This window comes from Triticum urartu, chromosome 6A (assembly GCF_056163025.1).
Source record: "Triticum urartu cultivar PI428250 chromosome 6A, HENAU_Tu73, whole genome shotgun sequence".
NCBI classification, from domain to species: Eukaryota; Viridiplantae; Streptophyta; class Magnoliopsida; order Poales; family Poaceae; genus Triticum; species Triticum urartu.
This window is the reverse complement of record NC_141878.1, coordinates 60,207,025-60,220,910: the sequence shown is the minus strand read 5'-3', so window position 1 is coordinate 60,220,910 and position 13,886 is coordinate 60,207,025. Positions and strand designations below refer to the sequence as shown.

Genomic DNA, 13,886 nt, shown 5'->3' with positions numbered 1-13,886 from the left:
TTACTGCATATACATATCTTCACAACCCTAGCGTCACCGAACCTTAAGTGTGTAGACCCTACGGGTTCGGGAGACAAGCAGACATGACCGAGACGACTCTCCGGTCAATAACCAACAGCGGGATCTGGATACCCATGTTGGCTCCCACATGCTCCACGATGATCTCATCGGATGAACCACGATGTCGAGGATTCAATCAACCCCGTACGCAATTCCCTTTGTCAATCGATATGTTACTTGCCCGAGATTCGATCGTCGGTATCCCAATACCTCGTTCAATCTCATTACCGGCAAGTCACTTTACTCGTACCGTAATGCATGATCCCGTGACCAGACACTTGGTCACTTTGAGCTCATTATGATGATGCATTACCGAGTGGGCCCGGTGATACCTCTCCGTCATACGGAGTGACAAATCCCTGTCTTGATCCATGTCAACCCAACAGACACTTTTGGAGATACCCGTAGTCTACCTTTATAGTCACCCAGTTACGTTGTGACGTTTGGTATACCCAAAGCACTCCTACGGTATCCGGGAGTTACACGATCTCATGGTCTAAGGAAAAGATACTTTGACATTGGAAAACTCTAGCAAACGAACTATACGATCTTGTGCTATGTTTAGGATTGGGTCTTGTCCATCACATCATTCTCCTAATGATGTGATCTCGTTATCAATGACATCCAATGTCCATAGTCAGGAAACCATGACTATCTGTTGATCAAAGAGCTAGTCAACTAGAGGCTTACTAGGGACATGTTGGTGTCTGTTATTGACACATGTATTACGATTTTCGGATAACACAATTATAGCATGAATAAAGACAATTATCATGAACAAGGAAATATAATAATAAAGCTTTTATTATTGCCTCTAGGGCATATTTCCAACAGTCTCCCACTTGCACTAGAGTCAATAATCTAGTTACATTGTGATGAATCGAACACCCATTGAATTCTGGTGTTGATCATGTTTTGCTCTAGGGAGAGGTTTAGTCAACGGATCCGCTACATTCAGGTCCGTATGTACTTTACAAATCTCTATGTCTCCATCTTGAACATTTTCACGAATGGAGTTGAAGCGACGCTTGATGTGCCTTGTCTTCTTGTGAAACCTGGGCTCCTTGGCAAGAGCAATAGCTCCAGTGTTGTCACAGAAGAGCTTGATCGGCCCCGACGCATTGGGTATGACTCCTAGGTCGGTGATGAACTCCTTCACCCATATTGCTTCATGTGCTGCCTCCGAGGCTGCCATGTACTCCGCTTCACATGTAGATCCCGCCACGACGCTTTGCTTGCAACTGCACCAGCTTACTGCCCCACCATTCAAAATATACACGTATCCGGTTTGTGACTTAGAGTCATCCAGATCTGTGTCAAAGCTAGCGTCGACGTAACCCTTTACGACGAGCTCTTCGTCACCTCCATAAACGAGAAACATTTCCTTAGTCCTTTTCAGGTACTTCAGGATATTCTTGACCGCTGTCCAGTGTTCCTTGCCGGGATTACTTTGGTACCTTCCTACCAAACTTACGGCAAGGTTTACATCAGGTCTGGTACACAGCATGGCATACATAATAGAACCTATGGCCGATGCATAGGGGATGACGCTCATCTCTTCTATATCTTCTGCCGTGGTCGGACATTGAGCTGAGCTCAATTTCATACCTTGTAACACAGGCAAGAACCCCTTCTTAGATTGATCCATATTGAACTTCTTCAATATCTTATCAACGTATGTACTTTGTGAAAGACCTATGAGGCGTCTCGATCTATCTCTATAGATTTTGATGCCTAATATATAAGCAGCTTCTCCAAGGTCCTTCATTGAAAAACTTTTATTCAAGTAGGCCTTGATGCTGTCCAAGAGTTCTATATCATTTCCCATCAACAGTATGTCATCTACATATAATATGAGAAATGCTACAGAGCTCCCACTCACTTTCTTGTAAACACAGGCTTCTCCATAAGTCTGCGTAAACCCAAACGCTTTGATCATCTCATCAAAGCGAATGTTCCAACTCCGAGATGCTTGCACCAGCCCATAAATCGAGCGTTGGAGCTTGCATACCTTGTCAGCATTCTTAGGATCGACAAAACCTTCCGGCTGCATCATATACAATTCTTCCTTAAGGAAACCATTAAGGAATGCCGTTTTGACGTCCATTTGCCATACCTCATAATCGTAGAATGCGGCAATTGCTAACATGATTCGGACGGACTTTAGCTTCGCTACTGGTGAGAAAGTCTCATCGTAGTCAACCCCTTGAACTTGTCGATAACCCTTAGCGACAAGCCGAGCTTTATAGATGGTCACATTACCATCCGCGTCTGTCTTCTTCTTAAAGATCCATTTATTTTCTATGGCTCGCCGTTCAACGGGCAAGTCAGTCAAAGTCCATACTTCGTTTTCATACATGGATCCTATCTCGGATTTCATGGCTTCCAGCCATTTCTCGGAATCCGGGCCTGCCATCGCTTCTTCATAGTTCGAGGGTTCACCGTTGTCTAACAACATGATTTCCAAGACAGGGTTGCCATACCACTCTGGTGCGGAACGTGTCCTTGTGGACCTTCGAATTTCAGTAGGAGCTTGATCAGAAGTATCTTGATCATTATCATTAACTTCCTCTCTAGTCGGTGCAGGCACCTCAGGAACATTTTCTTGAGTTGCGCCATTTGACGGTTCAAGAGGTAATACTTCATCAAGCTCTACTTTCCTCCCACTTACTTCTTTCGAGAGAAACTCTTTCTCTAGAAAGGACCCATTCTTGGCAACAAAGATCTTGCCTTCGGATCTGAGGTAGAAGGTATACCCAATAGTTTCTTTTGGGTATCCTATGAAGACGCATTTTTCCGACTTGGGTTCGAGCTTTTCAGGTTGAAGTTTCTTGACATAAGCATCGCATCCCCAAACTTTTAGAAACGACAGCTTAGGTTTCTTCCCAAACCATAATTCATACGGTGTCGTCTCAACGGATTTCGACGGAGCCCTATTTAAAGTGAATGTGGCAGTCTCTAAAGCATAGCCCCAAAAAGATAGCGGTAAATCGGTAAGAGACATCATAGATCGCACCATATCTAATAGAGTGCGATTACGACGTTCGGACACACCGTTACGCTGTGGTGTTCCAGGCGGCGTGAGTTGTGAAACTATTCCACATTTTCTTAAGTGTGTGCCAAATTCGTGACTCAAGTATTCTCCTCCACGATCTGATTGTAGAAACTTGATTTTCCTGTCACGTTGATTCTCAACCTCACTCTGAAATTCCTTGAACTTTTCAAAGGTTTCAGACTTGTGTTTCATTAAGTAGATATACCCATATCTACTTAAATCATCAGTGAGCGTGAGAACATAACGATAGCCACCGCGAGCCTCAACACTCATTGGACCGCACACATCAGTATGTATGATTTCCAATAAGTTGGTTGCTCGCTCCATTGTTCCTGAGAACGGAGTCTTGGTCATCTTACCCATGAGGCATGGTCCGCACGTGTCAAATGATTCATAATCAAGAGACTCTAAAAGTCCATCTGCATGGAGCTTCTTCATGCGTTTGACACCTATGTGACCAAGGCGGCAGTGCCACAAGTATGTGGGACTATCGTTATCAACCTTACATCTTTTGGTACTCACATTATGAACATGTGTAGCATCACGTTCGAGATTCATAAAGAATAAACCATTCACCATAGGAGCATGACCATAAAACATATCTCTCATATAAATGGAACAACCATTATTCTCAGATTTAAATGAGTAGCCATCTCGAATTAAACGAGATCCCGATACAATGTTCATGCTCAAAGCTGGCACTAAATAACAATTATTAAGGTTTAAAACTAATCCCGAAGGTAGATGTAGAGGTAGCGTGCCGACGGCGATCACATTGACCTTGGAACCATTCCCGACGCGCATCGTCACCTCGTCCTTTGCCAGTTTCCGCTTATTCCGCAGCCCCTGCTTTGAGTTACAAATGTGAGCAACTGCACCGGTATCAAATACCCAGGAGCTACTACGGGCACTAGTAAGGTACACATCAATTACATGTATATCACATATACCTTTTGTTTTGCCGGCCTTCTTGTCTACTAAGTATTTAGGGCAGTTCCGCTTCCAGTGACCGCTTCCCTTGCAATAAAAGCACTCAGTCTCGGGCTTGGGTCCATTCTTTGGCTTCTTCCCGGCAGCTTGCTTGCCGGGCGCAGCAACCTCCTTGCCGTCCTTCTTGAAGTTCTTTTTACCCTTGCCTTTCTTGAACTTAGTGGTTTTATTGACCATCAACACTTGATATTCCTTCTTGACTTCTACCTCCGCTGATTTCAGCATTGAGAACAACTCAGGAATGGTCTTTTGCATCCCCTGCATGTTGAAGTTCATCACAAAGCTCTTGTAGCTTGGTGGAAGCGACTGGAGGATTCTGTCAATGACCGCATCATCCGGGAGATTAACTCCCAGCTGAGACAAGCGGTTATGTAACCCAGACATAGTGAGTATGTGCTCACTGACAGAACTATTTTCCTCCATCTTACAGCTGAAGAACTTAAAGGAGACTTCATATCTCTCGATCCGGGCATGAGCTTGAAAAACCATTTTCAGCTCTTCGAACATCTCATATGATCCATGTCTCTCAAAACGCTTTTGGAGCCCCGGCTCTAAGCTGTAAAGCATGCCACACTGAACAAGGGAGTAGTCGTCAACACGTGTCTGCCAAGCGTTCATAACGTCTTGGTTCTGTGGGACGGGAGCTTCACCTAGCGGTGCTTGTAGGACATAATCTTTCTTGGCAGCTATGAGGATGATCCTCAGGTTCCGGACCCAGTCCGTATAGTTGCTACCATCGTCTTTCAGCTTGGTTTTCTCTAGGAACGCGTTGAAGTTGAGGACTACGTTGGCCATTTGATCTACAAGACATATTGCAAAGATTTTAGACTAAGTTCATGATAATTAAGTTCATCTAATCAAATTATTAATGAACTCCCACTTAGATTAGACATCCCTCTAGTCATCTAAGTATTACATGATCCGAGTTGACTAGGCCGTGTCCGATCATCACGTGAGACGGACTAGTCAACATCGGTGAACATCTTCATGTTGATCGTATCTTCTATACGACTCATGCTCGACCTTTCGGTCTTCTGTGTTCCGAGGCCATGTCTGTACATGCTAGGCTCGTCAAGTCAACCTAAGTGTTTGCATGTGTAAATCTGTCTTACACCCGTTGTATGTGAACGTCTGAATAAAACACCCGATCATCACGTGATGTTTTGAAACAGCAAACTGTCGCAACGGTGCACAGTTAGGGGGAACACTTCTTGAAATTAGTATGAGGGATCATCTTATTTACTACCGTCGTTCTAAGTAAACAAGATGCAAAACATGATAAACATCACATGCAATCAAATAATAAACGTGACATGATATGGCCAATATCACATAGCTCCTTTGATCTCCATCTTGGGGCTCCATGATCATCTTGTCACCGGCTTGACACCATGATCTCCATCATCATGATCTCCATCATCGTGTCTCCATGAAGTTGCTCGCCAACTATTACTTCTACTACTATGGCTAACGCGTTTAGCAATAAAGTAAAGTAATTTACATGGCGTTTCTCAATGACACGCAGGTCATATAAAAGAATAAAGACAACTCCTATGGCTCCTGCCGGTTGTCATACTCATCGACATGCAAGTCATGATTCCTATTACAATAGCATGAACATCTCATACATCACATATAGATCATTCATCATTCATCACAACTTTGGCCATATCATATCACAAACCACTTGCTGCAAAAACAAGTTAGACGTCCTCTAATTGTTGTTGCATGTTTTACGTGGCTGAATTAGGGTTCTAGCAAGAACGTCTTCTTACCTACGTTAAAGCCACAACGTGATTTGTCAACTTCTATTTACCCTTCATAAGGACCCTGTTCATCGAATCCGCTCCAACTAAAGTGGGAGAGACAGACACCCGCCAGCCACCTTATGCAACTAGTGCATGTTAGTCGGTGGAACCGGTCTCACGTAAGCGTACGTGTAAGGTTGGTCCAGGCCGCTTCATCCCACAATGCCGCTGAAGCAAGAAAAGACTAGTAACGGCAAGAAAGTTGACAAATCTACGCCCACAACAAATTGTGTTCTACTCGCGCAAGAAGAACTACGCATAGACCTAGCTCATGATGCCACTGTTGGGGAACGTTGCAGAAAACAAAAATTTTCCTACTCGTTCCACCAAGATCCATCTAGGAGTTCATCTAGCAACGAGTCATTGGATGCATCTACATACCTTTGTAGATCGCGCACGGAAGCGTTCAAAGAACGGTGATGATGTAGTCGAACACGACGTGATCCAAATCACCAATGACCAAGCGCCGAACGGACGGCACCTCCACGTTCAACACACGTACGGGACGGGAGACGTATCCTCCTTCTTGATCCAGCAAGGGGGAAGGAGAGGTTGATGAAGATCCAGCAGCACGACGGCGTGGTGGTGGATGCAGGGTGTCACAGTAGCAGGGCTTCGCCTATACTACGAAGGAGAGACGTAACGGGGAGAGAGAGAGGCGCCAGGGGCTGAGGTATGAAATCCCTCCTCTCCCCCACTATATATAGGAGGGCAAGGGGGGTGGTGCGCAGCCTAGGAGATCCAATCTCCTAGGTGCGGCTGCCATGGGGAGGTTTCCCTCCCCCCCAAGGCACCTAGAGGTGCCTTCCACCACTTGGACTCTTCCTTTAAGTGGAACCCTAGGCGCATGGGCCTTTGGGGCTGGTGCCCTTGGCCCATCTAGGCCAAGGCGCACCCCCTACAGCCCATGTGGCCCCCCGGGACAGGTGGCCCCACCCGGTGGGCCCGCGGGACCCCTCCGGTGGTCCCGGTACAATACCGATAACCCCGAAACTTGTCCCGATGGCCAAAACAGCACTTCCTATATATAATTCTTTACCTCCGGACCATTCCGGAACTCCTCGTGACGTCCGGGATCTCATCCGGGACTCCGAACAACATTCGGGTTACTGCATATACATATCTTCACAACCCTAGCGTCACCGAACCTTAAGTGTGTAGACCCTACGGGTTCGGGAGACAAGCAGACATGACCGAGACGACTCTCCGGTCAATAACCAACAGTGGGATCTGGATACCCATGTTGGCTCCCACATGCTCCACGATGATCTCATCGGATGAACCACGATGTCGAGGATTCAATCAACCCCGTACGCAATTCCCTTTGTCAATCGATATGTTACTTGCCCGAGATTCGATCGTCGGTATCCCAATACCTCGTTCAATCTCGTTACCGGCAAGTCACTTTACTCGTACCGTAATGCATGATCCCGTGACCAGACACTTGGTCACTTTGAGCTCATTATGATGATGCATTACCGAGTGGGCCCGGTGATACCTCTCCGTCATACGGAGTGACAAATCCCTGTCTTGATCCATGTCAACCCAACAGACACTTTCGGAGATACCCGTAGTCTACCTTTATAGTCACCCAGTTACGTTGTGACGTTTGGTATACCCAAAGCACTCCTACAGTATCCGGGAGTTACACGATCTCATGGTCTAAGGAAAAGATACTTTGACATTGGAAAACTCTAGCAAACGAACTATACGATCTTGTGCTATGTTTAGGATTGGGTCTTGTCCATCACATCATTCTCCTAATGATGTGATCTCGTTATCAATGACATCCAATGTCCATAGTCAGGAAACCATGACTATCTGTTGATCAACGAGCTAGTCAACTAGAGGCTTACTAGGGACATGTTGGTGTCTGTTATTCACACATGTATTACGATTTCCGGATAACACAATTATAGCATGAATAAAGACAATTATCATGAACAAGGAAATATAATAATAAAGCTTTTATTATTGCCTCTAGGGCATATTTCCAACAGTGAGGCTACAGCGATCGCCCGCCAGGCGGCGGCACTATAGCCACGCCCACCTCGGCGAAGCCCTCGTCACCAGGTTGAGGCAACAGTAACCAGCCACCGACAAGGCCCTGGACGGTGGGGCCTGCCTGTCGACCAAGGAGCCGGCAGCCGGCGGGACCCAGCAGCCGGCGCAGAAGCCCGCGAGCGTAGACACCAACGGCTGGGGCCCACGCCCAGCCGGATTACCATTGTACCCCCGGGGGGTGGGCCTATATAAACCCCCCGGGGCACCCACGCAAAGGGTTGATCTGAGCTAGTTTTAGACACCACATAGAGAGTAGAGGAGAGCAAGCCGTACCCTTCTTCTTCCTCTCGCCAAGCAGCTCAAGGAGCATCTTGTAGCCACTCGTTCATCTAGTGATCATGCGGAGATCCCGCAGAGCAGCAGTAGGGGTGTTATCTCCACGGAGAGCCCCGAAGCTGGGTAAGATTCGTCGGCGTGCATGTCTTCGCCTCATCCCGCTTCCAGGCACCGGCGATGTCTTACTGGCTCCCACAATGATAAGCCACCCTTTGGCATATGTCGCACCTACCACCCGACAGCCGCCGCGAAGGCCGTGATGATGCCTCCTCCCGCGACGGCCGCGAAGGCCAACTTGGAATCAACAACTTGATGGTCGAGCACTAGTAGAAAAAGGGTCAAACGTGAAGCACATTAGTGCCGGTTTGATTTTGGCCCGGTACTAATGGTACCATTAGTGCCGGTTCGAACGGATTTGCATTAATGCCGGTTCGTGTTGAACCTTTAGTACCGGTTCGTGGCACGAACCGGTACTAAAGGGGTGGTGGCAGGCTGGCGTCAGGCCGGGGCCCCATGATCACCTTTAGTACCGGTTCGTGCCATGAACCGGTACTAAAGGGGTCTGACCTTTAGTACCGGTTCGTGCCATGAACCGGTACTAAAGGGGTCTGACCTATAGTACCGGTTTGTGACACAAACCGGCACTATAGGGCAATTTTCAAACTCTAACCCCCCCCCCCCCCCCCGTGTGTCGCCATTTCAGTTCTGAAAAAATCAAAAGAAAATGATAAAAACTTCAAAAAATAAAATCCTTCGAGAGGTAGTTATATTACTACATCTACTAATTAGAAAAATTTAAAAACTACAATTTGGACATGTTTTGCAAAAAGTGTAGGGAAAATGCAAAACGGCTATAACTTTTGCATACGATGTCGGAAAAAAAACGTATAATATATCAAAAAATTCAGCACGAAAATCCGCATCCGATGGAGACCGCCTACGGCCTGTTTGGAATTTTTTAGAATTCTCAAATTCCAAAAGGAAAAAAAGATATGGTCAAATTTCAGTTTGTTTAAAAAAATTTGGTTAAATCTGGTCAAACTACTTATTCAAGAAGTATTAATGTTACTACATAATTATTCAATAACATTAGTGTTACTAAATAATTATTTCAATTTTTTGAATTTTGGTCAAATCTGGTCAAACTATGGTCAAACTTATTCAAGAAATATTTACGTTACTAAATAATTACTGTTTTTTAGAATAATAGTTTCAAACTCAAACGGTGAAATGTGTGACTTCATGCTCAAGCTAAACTCCTGAGGGTTAATAGGATTGACATCTTACTATTATCAGGAAAACAACAAGTGCAGACTCGGAAACGAAGGAGAATAGAACCCGAAAGTTAAGCGTGCTCGGGCTGGAGTAGTGAGAGGGATGGGTGACCGGTCGGCAAGTTAGATGATTTGGAATGAGTGATCCACACTTGAGCAGTTAAGAGAGGTGATTAGAGACTAAATCATCAAATAATTCAAAAAAATTAAAAATAAAAAAAATTCAAAAAAACCTTTAGTACCGGTTGGTAACCCCCATACCAGGGCGCGAGCTCACGCCACGTGGTGACACTTTAGCGCCAGTTCGTGCCGAACCGGTACTAAAGGGGGGGGGGGGGGGCTTTAGTGCCCACCCTTTAGTGCCGGTTATGAAATCGGCACTAAAGGCCCTTATAAACCGGCGCTAAAGCTCCGTTTTCTACTGGTGGAGTCAGATTGCATGGAGCTAGCAGATACGATGAACAATGGTGGCTTCATGGCATCAGGCGCTGCAGGAATTTATCTGGATGAACTAGTTAGGCATGTGATCTCGGTCTCACCTTCGATGTGCATTGAGGAGCCGCCGGCATCCATTGTAAGGTGGATGGTGGACGATGTAATAGTTTTTCAATTTAATAAAACTAATGAACTTAAAAAAAACAATGTTGGCTTCTCCAACGACATTCTTGTAATTTCCATCAGTTTTTATTGCCTTGTAGGTATGCCACTTTTTATCCATGGCGAACGCTTTTTCATGACAGTTTTTAGTTACTTCCTGAGATCTGACAGCTTTAAACGAAAAATTACCTTATTCTGAAGAAAAAGACTATCATGTTGTTTTGAAGAAGTTGTCATCCCCACACAACTAAAACTGCCGGCGAAATTGTTGGGAATGCCACCCCCTCCCGGGAAACGTTTGCCAGCTGAGAGGGTAAAAAAATGTTTCTGCCATCCGAAAGCAAGTTATTTATCCATAGCTCAAAAAGATAGAAATATACACATTCAATTGGCAACGAACTGTGGTACACCTCACCCAGAAGTTACAAAAAAAATTGAAAAAGAATTGAAAGAATCGCAACGCAGGCATCGCCCATTTTGCCCTCTGCACACGGAGGCGGGCTCGCTCGTACGTTGTCTCCGTGTCATTGGGTGATCTCGGCCACCGATACCCGAGCAGCCGCCGCGAAGGCTGTGATGGTGCCTCCTGCCGTGACGGCCGCGGTGTCCTCTTCCTCCTCCTCCGGCGAGACCGAGACCGAGGCCATGACCGCCGGCGGCGTGGTGGTGGTCATCATCTCGCCCTCGAGCGCGGCGCAGTAGGATGTGAAGTCGTCGGGCGTGACGTTGAGGCGGAATCGCAGCGCGAAGAGGAACTCCAGCTCGAGGCCGTTCATCTCCCGCAGCTCCACACCGCCCACCCGCGCGAAGTAGGCGTTGTTGTAGTGTCTGCATTCACGCACGCGTGCAAACATCATTAGTCTCTTTTCTTTTACGTTGATGCATTGTGGGAGTAGATAGATTGTAATCTAAACATTGTATAATTAACTAGTGCAATTATGCAGGCAACTATACAGGCCGATCTAGCGTGATAGTAACATGGAACTATGCACATGCGTATGATTAGCGGCTAAGTGCACTTGTTAAGTACTCCCTTCGTAAACTAATATAAAAGCATTTAGATTACTATTTTAGTTATCTAAACACTCTTATATTATTTTACGGAGGGAGTAGTTGTGGGAGACGAGCTAGCTCGTTCGCTAGTGGTGTTTGGTGCTGCGCTGATGATGTAGCATTTCTGAGTTAGGTGAGCGATCGAGTTCATGTGGGAGGGCAACGCCGTAGCGACCGGCCGGCCGGACGGACGGACGCCCCAACCGAACGTCGATCGACCATGCGCCTGCCTGCCTACCAATGAGGTGGGTGGTCCTATACATTATTTCATTTTTTTTTCATCCGGAACAACGTAACCAACGAATGTACTTACGCACTGCGCTGCGCTGGCTGCATTTTTTAAAAAACAATTATTAGTTGAAACGCCTCATGATCGCCTAAATAAAGCGAGCCCTAACTTTTTCTTCAGGGGAGGTGAGCCCTAACTGAACTATTCTTCTTCATTGCTTCCCTAGCAAAACAAATATCCCTCTCCCACTGCGGGCATGCGTGAGTTTGGTTGGAATCAAACGGAAATACGGTGCAAAGCTACGCATCATCATCGAGACCGCGCCACCACGGCTGTCACTCCTACTTACTTAATCTCATCTTCTTACAATCATTTTTTTTAATCTCATCTGATCTGGAGGGAGACAAAAAAAAGGGCGGCGGCTGCTATCCGCTTCCAGCTCGACCGGCACCGCACTCTGGCAGCGGCTGTGCCATCCGCGTCGACCGGGGGAACGGGGGTTGTGCCGGATGAGTCGGACCACACAGGTAGGCAGGCAGGCAGGCAGGCAGGCCGCCACGTCAGATCCCGGGACCGCCCCACGTGTCGGCCCTGCTCGGCGGCGACACCGACGCATGGCGGACGCGCGTTTTGACCCGGGCGCCCCTGCCGACACACCACCCTCTGCTCCAGCCAGCCAGCTCTACGCGCCGACAGCCCACAGCACACAGGCGAGATGGCTCATGTGTCCTGTCAACAGCTTCTAAATTGGACTCGTTCGATCTGAACAAGAAGCTTCTTCATCACTGTATTTTTACTAAGCTGAGAAATGAAGTGCGCAGGTGCTCGGTCGGTCCGGTCGGCCGGCATGGACGCTACGCTCAGTCGGTGATGATGCCTAGAAAATGCACTGGCAGATGAATCGATCCGAGCGCCAGCAATAACGCGGGTGCGTGGTTAATCGGCAGGCGGTCAACTCTGCCGTGCGAGTTGTTAATCTCTTTCTCTCGGAGTACGCGCTCGCTACGTCGTTGGTTCGAGAACAATGTACTCTAGCAGCGTACAAACCGGGGGGGGGGGGGCGAAGCAATGGAGGACGGGAGACGGCGGGCGCTACTCACATGTCGTCCATGAACTTGGCGGCGACCATGACGCTGGTGATGAGCAGGCGGTGCACGCTGTACGAGTCCACGGCCACCGCCTCACCGGCATCATCATCCTGCGGCGGCGCGGCGAGGCGGTCGAGGTAGGCGTAGGCGACGACGAAGCACGCGGGGCTGCACCCGGCGTACCGGTATATGCGCTCCGCGTACCGCCGCACGCCGATCTCCGGCTTCTTCTCCGTCGGGCCCCGGAACGCCGCCGAGCCGGAGCCGCACTCCGCAGCGTCGCCGCGCTTGGCGGCGCGCTCGAGCAGGCCGGCGAGGACGGCCACCACCTTGGGCGGTGCGCCGGACTCCGCGCGCTTGCTGCTGCTCGCCCGCCGCCCCGTCTCCATGGGCGCTCTGCTGTGGCGGTGGTGGGGTGGCTGGTGGGCTGTTGCGTGCGGCGGACGCGAAGGCGAAGGCGAGGTGGGTGGAGGACGAGACGAGTGCGCTCGCGTGGCCTGCTTTCCCGCTTAGCTTAATCTGTTGGCTGATATATACGCTTGCCGAGAGGAGTAAAATCGGCTGGATAGTTGGATTGGCCAGCCAGCTGGAGTGCTATATTTTGGTTTGGCTGAGCAAGGAGGACATGCGTTTTTTTTTTAGCATCAGTACAGACACAAGCGCTCATAAACACGCGCATACACTCATCCCTATGAACGCACACACGCACATCCTATCCTTATGAGCACTTCCGAAAAACTGAGCCGATATATTATCTTAAGATTTATAAAGTCACCGTAGTAACAGAGTAGGGAGTTGAAGAGGGGAAAGACCCAAGTTGACCGATCTGATAAAAGCAACTGGAATTGACTTTACAAAATCACAATGACGTGTGATTTGCGTTTAACTTCTTGGCACGGCTCTACAGCTCTTTTTTTTTTGTTGTTGTGAGACGGCACGGCTCAACAGCTTAGATAGACTCATTTCAGAATAGTTAATTCCAGCCGGACAGAATAGAAGAACACGACTACTCGAAATGATTCTGCTCGCGAGGCATCCGACCACCAGGGAACGAACTAAGGGCGTGTTTGGTTGCCTGCACGAGGCCCGGTCTTATTCATGCGGGACGTAAACGGATCGACTGGCTGCCTGATTCTACTGTTCGGCTCGTATGGCAAGAACCTTAAAGCACTTTTGGGTCTGGCTCTTTGAAAACGCTTGAATCGACAGTTTCTTCAGGGTCAGACACCAAACGGTGCATGTGGGGGGCGCCGGCTGCACGCGCGCGGCCACGCTCAAGAAGCCACGTTGTTTCCCAAAGCGCCGACAGTTATTAGCCTCACCGCCCCTGACTCTCACCCCACTCTCCCTCACTGTCCCAACTCTCACTGGTGGCGGCGGATCGGAGGAGAG

At 48.0% G+C, this 13,886-nt stretch overlaps 1 protein-coding gene across 1 annotated transcript; it reads right to left on the bottom strand.

Annotated features, from left to right (window-relative positions):
- Positions 1-10,442: 10,442 nt before the first annotated feature.
- Positions 10,443-13,027, bottom strand: LOC125517165 (cyclin-P4-1). The gene is made up of 2 exons (XM_048682351.2): positions 12,507-13,027; positions 10,443-10,952 (listed from the first exon to the last, which is right to left on the bottom strand). The coding sequence occupies exons 1-2, from the start codon at positions 12,881-12,883 to the stop codon at positions 10,649-10,651; spliced, it is 681 nt and encodes a 226-aa protein (XP_048538308.2). The 5' UTR covers positions 12,884-13,027; the 3' UTR covers positions 10,443-10,648.
- Between the last annotated feature and the right edge of the window lie 859 nt (positions 13,028-13,886).